At 35.6% G+C, this 12,493-nt stretch overlaps 1 protein-coding gene across 1 annotated transcript in view; it reads right to left on the bottom strand.

Moving 5' to 3' along the window:
- Accoas (acetyl coenzyme A synthase) overlaps nucleotides 1-2,361 on the bottom strand; it is a 50,782-nt gene extending 48,421 nt beyond the window's left edge. The window contains exon 1 of the mRNA XM_076779527.1: nucleotides 2,087-2,361. Within this exon, the coding sequence (XP_076635642.1) occupies nucleotides 2,087-2,175 (89 nt within the window). The 5' untranslated portion in view covers nucleotides 2,176-2,361. The remainder of the gene's footprint in view (nucleotides 1-2,086) is intronic.
- Between the last annotated feature and the right edge of the window lie 10,132 nt (nucleotides 2,362-12,493).

Here is a 12,493-nt window from a genome sequence, read left to right as displayed (position 1 = left end):
AAACAACGCGTATTTTAGTGTAGAATATATAGAAATTGCAAAAATATTCGAAAAGTTGGTCCATGACCCCGTAAGATTAGAAAAACCACATAAAAACGATTCAATTTTCAAACGACCAGAACTCCTACAATTGTGAATATATTTGAATGAAACTTTTTTCTAAAGTAGAGCTCATGGATACCTACAAAAAAGTATTAAACAACTTTTCTGTAGGGCGTCAAACAAAATTACTAAAATTCAAAAACTAGTTTTTAAGAAAAATCGACAGGGTGTAGGTGCCCAAATGTTTCAACAAAATAAAAAAATTTCAAATCATTCTAAAAAAATTATCTTCACCTACAGTGGTCAATTACAATCATTTTCGATGATTAGACATACCCCCGAAATCCTACCCATTTTCTAGAAAAAAATTCCTAACCGAAAATATAATTTCTGGTCAAAAATGTCTGCCCAAATTTTCATTCAAATCTTTAAAACACCATAACTTCTGAACGGATTAGACAATTTCAATGTTCAAAAAGCCAAACAACGCGTATTTTAGTGAAGAATATATAGAAATTGCAAAAATAATCGAAAAGTCGGTCCTTCACCCCGCAAAATTAGAAAAACCCCCAAAAAACGATTCAATCTTCAAACTGCCATAACTCCTATAATTGTGAATATATTTCAACGAAACTTTTTTCTAAAGTAGAGCTTATGGGTACCTACAAAAAAGTATTAAACAACTTTTCTGTAGGATATCAAACAAAATTACTAAAATTAAAAAACTAATTTTTAATTAAAATCGACAGGGGGTGCCTAAATTCAACAAAATAAAGAAATTTCAAATCATTCTTAAAAAATTATCTTCAGCTACAGTGGTCAATTACAATCATTTTCGATGATTAGACATACTCCCGAAATCCTACTCAGTTTCTAGAAAAAAATTCCTAACCGAAAATATAATTTCAGATCATAATGCTTCCCTTTCATGCGAATCTTTAAAACGCCATAACTTCTGAACGGATTGGACAATTTCAATGTTCAAAAAGCCAAACAACGCGTATTTTAGTGTAGAATATATAGAAATTGCAAAAATAATCGAAAATTTGTTCCTTCACCCCGCAAAATGAGAAAAACCCCGATAAAAATGATCCAATTTTCAAACGACCATAACTCCTACAATTCTGAATATATTTCGATGAAACTTTTTTCTAAAGTAGAGCTTATGGGTACCTACAAAAAAGTATTAAACAACTTTTCTGTAGGATATCAAACAAAATTACTAAAATTAAAAAACTAATTTTTAATTAAAATCGACAGGGGGTGCCTAAATTCAACAAAATAAAGAAATTTCAAATCATTCTAAAAAAATTATCTTCAGCTACAGTGGTCAATTACAATCATTTTCGATGAATAGACATACTTTCTAGAAAAAAATTCGAGATATTTACGTGAATACAAAACACAGATTTCTCAGCTTGAAATCAAACTAAAACTATTGGAAATCTTAACAATGTTATTTGCTTCGCCAGAACGATATCTAAACTCATTCTTCCACCCCTCCAGTATCTCGAGCCATCAACAGCTTCTATCAAAGCGTGAAGCATCCTCCTATATTTAGCATAATGCTCGAACACATCGATCGAACGTCAATTGATGATTTACAAGGCTCTTTAAACAATTAAACAAACATATTCACCCTTTACTTATCCTCTTAACAAAACAAGCCTCACAATTCCCCCAAATCATCCTCAATCGTCAATTCTTGGTTTCAAAGAGGCCCATTCGATTGCAAATGGCGATTCAAATCCATCGTCCATCAAATAAAACAAAGCACACTGCGATTTTCAACAAAATTATCGATTCGTACCCCTGAGAAGTGCAATTTAATTACGTTGGGTCTCTCTGGACCCAGCCTCTTCCACCCCCTCTGGCGGCCATTATGCATTCTAAGACACTTGAAAGTTGAGAAATATTTACAAAGAAATCAGAATCACTGTGTTTGGGATTCTACGTTATTTTAGGTTAGAAAACCAAGATGGACGCTAGGTGGGTCTCGAGAGACCCGTCATTGTTTTTTAGACGTTGTCGAGCCTGCACTCACTTTTCGTGCATCCTTCTGTATTGTTCCATGCAACTGCAATGCGCGTTTTTCGACATCTCAGGATTAGGGTAGTACGTCTTGTCCGCCATCTTGGTTATTGCTTCGACCCTCGAGAGCCCTTTGGAAACAGTTCGAGCGGACGATCGATAGAATGCAGTCTGCGCGACGACGCTCGTGGCTCGACGTTGGCTCTGTTTTCCGCGTCGGGACGCTCTCGGTAATTAAAATGGCCGCGGCGAGACGAGCGAGATTCGTGGTCAGAGATCGCGAAGATTCGATCGAAAACGCGCGCCTCCGATCGGTTCGGCGTCGCGGCTCGGCTGATAAACGACGACTGAGCCAGCGATTGCGGGCGACCCGGCAGCAGCGTCGACCACGGCGTGGCGTCGTTGGCGTCGGGAGGGAAGGCGCCGCCAGGGACGTATCGAGAGGATTTGGGGGCCTTCTGAGCCCCCTGGACTTCGAAATTAGAGTTTTTTTTTGGGAAATTTCGTCACTTTCGTCAATTTTGACACGGTGGACATTTTAAGATTGTTTAGAGGACTGATGCTTTTGGTTTTAGTTAATTTTATGCAGGGACGTATCATGGGGGTACAATAGTTTCCTCTGTAATCTTCAAAATAACAGTTTTTTTTAGTAGATTTCGTCACTTTCATCACTTTCATCAATTTCAATACCTTGAAAATCCTAAAATTGTTTAGAGGACCGAAACTTTTGATTTCAGTTAATTATACGCAGGGACGTATCATGGGGGTACAATAGTTTCCTCTGTAATCTTCAAAATAACAGTTTTTTTTTGTAAATTTCGTCACTTTTATCAATTTTGACACGTTGGAAATTTTAAGATTGTTTAGAGAACTGAAACTTTTGATTTTAGTTAATTTTACGCAGGGACGTATCGAGAGGATATGGTGGCTTTCTGAGCCCCCTGGGCTTCGAAATTAGAGTTTTTTTTTGTAAATTTCGTCACTTTCATCAATTTTGACACATACAGGGTGTTCACCTCTGGGAAAAATTTTAATGGGGGATTCTAGAGACCAAAATAAGACGAAAATCAAGAATACCAATTTGTTGATGGAGGCTTTGTTAAAAAGTTATTAACGTTTAAAGTTCTGATGGTTTTGAATTTTTTTCTCGAAATTGGGTAGGAATTTGAGGGTATGTCTATTCACCAAAAATAATTATAAGTGACCCCTACAATCAAAAATAATTTTTTTGGAACGATTTGAAATTTTTTAATTTTGTCGAAAAATTTCAAACATTCTCGAATTTTTTTCTCGAAAATGGTTAGGATTTCGTGCGTATGTCTATTGACCAAAAATAATTATAATAGATCCCTACAATCAAAAATAATTTTTTTGGAACGATTTGAAATTTTTTAATTTTGTCGATAAATTTCACACTTTCTAGAATTTTTTTCTCCAAAGTGGGTAGGATTTCGTGGATATGCCTATTGACCAAAAATGATTATAATAGATCCCTACAATCAAAAATAATTTTTTTAGAACGATTTGAAATTTTTTTTTTCGTCGAAAAATTTGGGCACCTACCTTCTATCGATTCTTCTTAAAAATTAGTTTTTGAATTTTAGTAATTTTGTTTGACGCCCTACAGAAAAGTTGTCTAATACTTTTTTGTAGGTACCCATAAGGTCTACTTTAGAAAAAAGTTTCATCGAAATACATTAACTAGTGTAGGAGTTATGGTCGTTTGAAAATTGGATCGTTTTTATAGGGTTTTTCTAATTTTACAGTGTCAAGCATCAAATTTTTGAATATTTTTACAATTTCTATATATTCTACACTAAAATACGCGGCGTTTGGCTTTTTGAACATTAAAATCGTCCAATCCGTTCAGAAGTTATGACATTTTAAAGATTCGCATGAAAATTCAGGCAGACATTTTGGCCAGAAATTATATTTTCTCTAAGGAATTTTTTTCTCAAAAATGGTTAGGATTTCGAGGGTATATCTATTGACCAAAATTGATTATAATAGATCCCTACAATCAAAAATAATTTTTTTAGAACGATTTAAAATTGTTTAATTTTGTCAATAAATTTCACACTTTCTAGAATTTTTTTCTCGAAAACACGTAGAATTTCAGCGATATGTCTATCCACAAAAAATGCTTATAATTATCCCCTGCAACCAAAAATAATTTTCCCAGAACGATTTGAAAATTTCGAATTTCACTGAAAAATTTTCCCACCTTCTCGAATTTTTTTCTCAAAAATGCATAGGAATTCAGGGGTGTCTCTATTCACCAAAAATGCTTATAATTATCCCCTGCAACCAACAATAATTTTTCCAGAACGATTTGAAAATTTCGAATTTCACTGAAAAATTTTCCCACCTTCTCGAATTTCTTTCTCAAAAATGCATAGAAATTCAGGTGTGTCTCTATTCACCAAAAATGCTTATAATTGTCCCCTGCAACCAACAATAATTTTTCCAGAACGATTTGAAAATTTCGAATTTCACTGAAAAATTTTCCCACCTTCTCGAATTTTTTTCTCAAAAATGCACAGAAATTCAGGGGTGTCTCTATTCACCAAAAATACTTGCAATTGTCCCCTGCAACCAACAATAATTTTTCCAGAACGATTTGAAAATTTCGAATTTCACTGAAAAATTTTCTCACCTTCTCGAATTTTTTTCTCAAAAATGCATAGGAATTCAGGGGTGTGTCTATTCACCAAAAATGCTTGCAATTGTCCCCTGCAACCAACAATAATTTTTCCAGAACGATTTGAAAATTTCGAATTTCACTGAAAAATTTTCCCACCTTCTCGAATTTTTTTCTCAAAAATGCATAGGAATTCAGGGGTGTGTCTATTCACCAAAAATGCTTGCAATTGTCCCCTGCAACCAAAAATAATTTTTCCAGAACGATTCGAAATTTTCAAATTTAATTGTTAATAACTTTTTAACGAAGCCTCAATCAACAAATTGATATTCTTCATTTTCGTCTTATTTTGGCCTATTCTCAAAATCTCAAATTTCACCCATCGTAAAATACAATTCGAACTTAAATATAAATAGAAACTAGAAATTGAATTTTCAAATTATCTCAAAAACGAAGCCTCGAATAAAACAGTTCCATCTTTGATTTTCGATTAATTTTTTTCTGTAGATACCTTGTCACACTGTATATAATTCTCATTAGCCACGTGTTTTCTCTTTTTCGTCGATTAATAACGAAAGTCAATTGAATTGATAGCTGAGGTTAATAAATTACGTGACCTGTTACAAAAATAATCTTATCTCGATTCCTCTTACGTTAATTACGTAATTAAACGTTAATTACACGTATGCAATAAGATTTCCAACGCAATATAATCACAAATTTCCAACAATGGACAAAAATCTATCTTTTACAAATTCTAATTTCACAAAATGTTAATAAAAGAACCAATAAATTAATAAATACACTTATTAACAATTATTAAATTTTGTAAATTTATTATTAAAATTATTTTTATGTTTCCTCGTTTCGAATAATCGATGTTTTTCAACTGAATGAAATTAAGAAAATAATTACGATTATTTTGAATTCTAAAATAACGAAGACATTAAAAAAAATATAATAACATTGCAATTTACATTGTTTATATCACGCAGAATGTTGCATTATAATCGATCGATATTTCTGCTTCATTTTTCCTTCACAGTTTCTCAAAATGCGTTATACAAACCGATAAATCGATTATGAAACACTGATTTCCATATTCTGATAGAAATCGCGCCTAGACTTTTAAAATAACGTATTCTCCTTTGTCTGGCGATCTAACAAGGACTCGATCGATGGTGAATGGATCACAGTCGACAAGGACTTCTCGATCCATCGATCGATAACGCGACACACCTCTTTTCTTAGCAAAGAAATGTAAAATTTTCGAAATTTTATTATCTACAGTATCGAAATTTGTTTTATTTATGTAAAAATGTCATTTATTCTATTTTCTCTAAAGTTTTTTAAAAATAAAATTTTATGGATTTCAAAATTTGCAAAAATAAGAGCTTTAAAATAAGTTGATTGTATTCGAGGAATTGAAGGACAAAATATAAAAATTATTCATCATTTTTAGAGTAATGGGATTGTTTAAATGTTCCTGGAATTTTCCAGAAAATCTGAGAAATCAGACGCTACTGGCGACCCTATTCTCCTCTATCTCACTTCCTCTCTTCAGATGTAACAATTAGATGCGACTCATCGAGAGATTTATTATATTAAATTACTAGTATACACTAATAGCAAAATACAAACTAATTCTATTACAATACAAATGCAAAGAAACGAAACTATAAGACAAAAGAGTAAATTGAATCTTAAATTCAAACTTAATCGGAGGTCATCGAAATGTGTGTAATAGTTGTAATATAGAAGCATGAACTTTGTAATCGAGCAAAAAGTTTATCTAATATTGATAAAAAACTCGTATGATATCACAGGCGACATGCACGATGGACTTTCGTGGCCCAAGCTGACTGCCTTACCGACCTGGAAAATTCAGAGCTGCTTTCAGCGCCCTCTTCTCAAAGATGGCGGTCAGTTGAGAAACTCATTAGTACTGATGAGGATTAATACAAAAATGGCGACCCAGTATTGTCAGACGGTAGAAATTATTCAGTTGCAGGGGTCAATTACAATTATTTTTGGTCAATATACCCTCGAAATCCTACTCATGTTCGAGAAAAAAATTCTGAAAGTGCCTAGAGCGACACCTGACGCGTTTTTTAGGTACATGGGGTTCTAGAACCCCCATTACCATGTCGGTATCACTCGCAACCTTACCGACAGGGTATGGAAAACGATCGTAGCACTTGAAACGGTGGGAAATGAAATTAGAGGAATTCTTTTCTTACTCGATAAACTGAAGATATACTAACCAGAATCCTAAATTAGGAACAGTCGTCTCAAGCACCGGAGTTCAGCTGCTTTGTAATTGTTGCATGCTACCCTGGAAAAACAATGGCGATAAAATTCATATTATATTTACAACGCGAGTAATTTTTAAATTTCGCAACGCTACTGCAAACCGCAATTTGTATTTATGCGCAACTCTACCCTGGAAAAGCAAACGCGAAAAATTCTCGTTGTTCGCAACACTAAATGGAACTTTACAATTAATGTAAATTATTTGCAACTGTAACTAGGCAAAGAAACGCGAATAATTCGTACTACGCAACGCTGATAACAAACCGCTGTGAAAATTCTTATTCGCAACGCTACTCTGAAAGAAAACGCGAAAAATATTCATCGTTCGCAACTCTAACTGTTACCGTGATATACCGATCATAGTTGCAACGCTATCTTGAAAGCAATCGCGATAATATTCATGTACCGCGACACTAATAAAATCGCGTGTTAAATAATGCGCTACGCTAATTTTACTAACGCGTTCAGCCATTCCAGGCTGCTTCGTGAAGCTGGAGAAGGTGCCATCTGAAAGACTACAAGTACTACAACTACAGGCGACAACAGTGACATAATAGGAACATGGAATGACCCTCCATCCTCATCAGAAGATGAAGATGAAGAACCATTTGATGCAGCCCACTCTTGCGACAGTTTGTCAGGGCCTCTTCGACTCCGGAGAGTCTCTTCTTTCTTCGGCGGTCCTGCCAGAGCCTGAAACTTAAACCTACGCTCGAGATTCCGTGCAACACACAGTCCTCCAACGATTCTACGAATCGTTATCGGACCAGGTGTGGGGAAACTCGAGCGGGACGAGCGTTTCGGGGACCCTACCGCGAACGAACGCGACCGCGAAGAGCGACTGTGAAGCCGCGCGATTCCAAGAACCGAAAGTGAAACCAAAACAAACGGTAGAATCCGTTTGGATCGGCCAACGTTTCGATTCTCCAAATCGAACTACAGGTACAGGACCTGTGCCAGTCCTGCCCTGACCCTGCCTACTTACATCTAACACACACACCAGAAGGCAAGTTACCTACCTACCTAGCCCTATATTTAAAACATTGCAAAACTCATTCTCGCAAACGTACGCTCCACGGTTCTCACGCATAATGTCCGGGCGCAAAAGCCTACACTAGAGAGGAGGCCCCGGGGCCCCTCCGACACCCGAACATTGCAAACATTCACACTCTAAGGGTACGTACCAGTTCCTGAAATCAACCGACAAAGACTAGCGATCATTGCGTATTTCAAGCGAGTTTCAAATAATAGAAGCTTTGGTAAAATGATTCTCTGCATTCTGTTGATTAAAAGCAAGAAATTGTATCTACGTTTCGTTAAATATTTTATGTTGTTGGCTTTGAACGTGTAAAAAGTGTGAGCTAGATGAAATAGAATTTTATTTGTAAATTGTATTAAGGTTTTAAAACGACGCAATTCCACAGCCTAACCACACACACACATGTGAAATTACGTCGCGCACGATACGCTGAGTCAATGTCAGTCGCAGAGAGATATTATTAGGAATTTTTAGAGACTAAGTCATCGTGCTCGTTGCCTTTGCTCATGCAAGTTGCACCTGGGCACTTGGGTGAGTTTAGGCAATGAACACGGAAAGGTACCCTGAAAATCCTGAACTAGAAAAAATGGTTAGTGTAAATACTAGCGCATGAAGAAATAGTATTTATATATTCTTTCTTATTTTATTTCTTTTAGTGGACTTTATACTTCTGATAAATAAAGAGCAGAATTTTAATATAGAATAATGATGGAAAATGTTATTTGTGAAGGAAGTTATTCTGATTAAAATTGAATTTTGTAAGAGAAATGTCTTTAGAATAGGATAATTTAGTTTGAATATGTGAGGAGATATTATTGAAGCAAAGTGATGAAAATATTTAACTCTTGAGCAATTCTGTTGTCAAAGCGTATTTTTTAAAGATGAAAGTAGTACATAATGCATGTTACTTTGACTCAAGAATTTACCCATCGCGAAACGTCTTTTTGTACATGAATTGTAGCATCAAATTTTTGAATAAGAAAAGACTCTAATGCCTTTGATAATAAGTCTTCAAATTATACTTTCATATGATGCAGGAACAATATAAGAAACAATCGATATTTCAAGTCAAAGAATTTATTTTTATGTTCTGACAAATTTCACGTTATATGAAAAATCGCGGAGTACAAAAAGACCCTAGCCTGATCTATAAAATAAAGCAGTATACATATGTTCCTATTCACGGGTATAAAAAATACCCGTGGTCACTATTCGCCAAAAATACCACGTATACAACCGGAAACCCGTGTTGTTTCGGACCTTTCGTCCTGCAACATGATTGGGGCCCGGAGGGACAAAACACATGCGACTCACCAATCGTTGACCACGACGACGACGATGCTGACCAATGAAATACATCAGCCCAAGTTATCTGCATGGTCCTGCTGCTGGTCTCCAGGATGTAAGGATGAAATCCATAGTCTGTAAAGCACAAGAAAACAATCATAATCTACCGTACAAATTCTAGGTATACATCTAATAAATTAATACAAAAGATACTACGTTCAAAACTAATCACAGGTTTTTGATCGTATAAAAAATTTTAAATCGTTGGCAAAATTTGAAAATATTTTTTTCTAAAGGTGCGGAGAATAAAATAGGATGATACTTACGTTTTTTATTGGTAGATTTGCGGTGGATATACATATATTTCTGCTTGGCGATGCACTGATTCTAACACCGGCGTCGAGTAATTTTAATTTTTAAAGGAAAGATGAAAAAAAATGATAAACTAACGCGACTGAAAATCAAAGTCGGCGAACAAGAGGCTCTATCGCGATTTCGAAAGCAAGGAGCCACGATGCTCTGGAAAATATATAAAAATGCGCAAAATACACTGAATCGAACTTCGCGTGGGCCTAAATTATAAACGATACTCTACTCGAAGCAACTGTGCTTCGAAAAACAACTAATCTACGCAACAAACACTGATTCTACCGACCGCATTGCGCGCGGTCGCTAAAATCTCTGAAAAAAATACTGAAATAAGAAAAAAGAAATAATCAAGTAATCACTCAAACACGTCTATTTATTGATCTAGTATCAAATTTGACCGATAAAAACACAAAAATATGTAAATCATACGCAGGTACAAACTCACTTGTAACGAAGTTGATTTCCGCAATATTCCATTTTCAATTCCCTCCATTTGCAATTTCCCAACATGGCGTCGATTGCACGTTGATAGCGTCCCTCCAGTCGAACTCGTCAATCGAAATATGTAACAGCAATAAAACACATATCACGATTCACTGCGTTAAATAAATGTACCTATAACTTAATTAAACGTCCACTGAAACCGAAATATGGTCCACGAATCGTTAATTACGTTCACAGACTTCGTAATCGACGACGATTATGTACGGGACGAGCACGTGCGAAACGGATGAAACATTCTTCGCGATTCCGATCGACTCGAACGTCAGAAACGCGTTGATATTAAACGAAAGCACTAACGGACGGTAAAGGAAAGCACTAGGAGCGATTTTGAACGTTGAGATGACGATAATTAAAAATTACGTACCTCATTAGACGCGTAACCTGTCACTGCATCCGATCGCGCGAGTTTCCAGGGGACGAATGACTGACAGGAGCGGACACGTCTCCCGCTAGGGGGCGTTGAGTGGGGAGCAGGGTGAGATGGTCCATCTCGACTCTCGATTTGTATTTCGGAAGAAAAGGTTAACCTGAACTGGAAAACTGAAGAAAACAATGTAAATAAATAAAATAAATTACAAATAGATATCAGACTAACAATTAATTAATGATTCATTGTCTTTATATCCTTGTGACGTCACAGGGAGTAACAGCCAATCACAGGCGCTGCTTGAACATCGAATATCGATTAGTTAATCGACACACAAATAACTAGATCTATTGAAATTCATTAATTATCACTATTTTACCAGAACAATAGAGAAATAATATATATGGAATATAGAAAGATATTCATTTTTCACGATGTTTTTCCTTTGTGTTATAGGATTCTGTCTTCCACTAAATACTGCCGTATTTTATTGCTTGTACATATCTATTTATTTTGTATTCTCCATTATTTCGTGAAAGTAATTTTAGTATTACCGTTGCTAGCATTCGTTGGCCAGGGTCAGTCATCTGATACGTTTGTTGTTTTTTCTACGCTTGGTTAGATTCTGTTTATCTTCGCGGCCGGCGGAATCTCGTCAACTTGCAGCTGGGTTTCAAATTTCTTATTCGCGTGACACGAAAAAAAAGTTTCTTTACACATCTCCACTATGCATTGTCTGTGCCTTTAATTTGTGTGTTACGAAAAAATGTTCGTCTGAGATATCTATTTCTCACTTCGTTTATGTCTGTACTACCAACTTCTTACCATAAATCAAGCCCAATAATATCGACCCAGAATCAAGATAGATTTTTCTGTAAATCTAGTGAAAACTGAAATAAATAATTTTCGAAAATATACTATACGCAAAAGCAACATTTATGTGAGAATCTGATTGCAATTTCGATTAAAAGTTAATATTTACACGTTATATGCTTCTATAGTTATAATTAATATATTTGAATCGATCTAGTTACTTGTGTGTCGATTAACAGGTCGATATTGCATCTTGAAACAGCGTCTGTGATTGGCTGTTTACTCATTATGACGTCACAAGGATATAAAGACAATGAATCATTAATTAATTTGTTTGATATCTTTTCGTATTTATTATATTTATTTCTAGTTATTCTAAATGTAAAATTTAACTTTTTCTTCTAGAAAAAGACTGACAACGTGACCATCTCACCCTTCTCCCCACTCAACGCCCCCTACAGGGAGATGCATCCGCTCCTGTCCGCCATTCGTCCCCTGGAAACTCGCGCGATCGGATGCAGTGACAGGTTACGCGTCTAATGAGGTACGTAATTTTTAATTATCGTCATCTCAACGTTCAAAATCGCTCCTAGTGCTTTCCTTTACCGTCCGTTAGTGCTTTCGTTTAATATCAACGCGTTTCTGACGTTCGAGTCGATCGGAATCGCGAAGAATGTTTCATCCGTTTCGCGCGTGCTCGTCCCGTACATAATCGTCGTCGATTACGAAGTCTGTGAACGTAATTAACGATTCGTGGACCATATTTCGGTTTCAGTGGACGTTTAATTAAGTTATAGGTACGTTTATTTAACGCATTGAATCGTGATATGTGTTTTATTGCTGTTACATATTTCGATTGACGAGTTCGACTGGAGGGACGCTATCGGCGTGCAATCGACGCCATGTTGGGAAATTGCAAATGGAAGGAATTGAAAATGGAATATTGCGGAAATCAACTTCGTTACAAGTGAGTTTGTACCTGCGTATGATTTATATATTTTTGTGTTTTTATCGGTCAAATTTGATACTAGATCTATAAATAGACGTGTCTGAGTGATTACTTGATTATTTCTTTTTTCTTATTTCA

Source organism: Colletes latitarsis, chromosome 12 (genome assembly GCF_051014445.1).
Source record: "Colletes latitarsis isolate SP2378_abdomen chromosome 12, iyColLati1, whole genome shotgun sequence".
Taxonomy (NCBI): Eukaryota; Metazoa; Arthropoda; class Insecta; order Hymenoptera; family Colletidae; genus Colletes; species Colletes latitarsis.
Note: the sequence above shows the minus strand (reverse complement) of the source record. Positions and strands in the feature narration are given on the sequence as shown.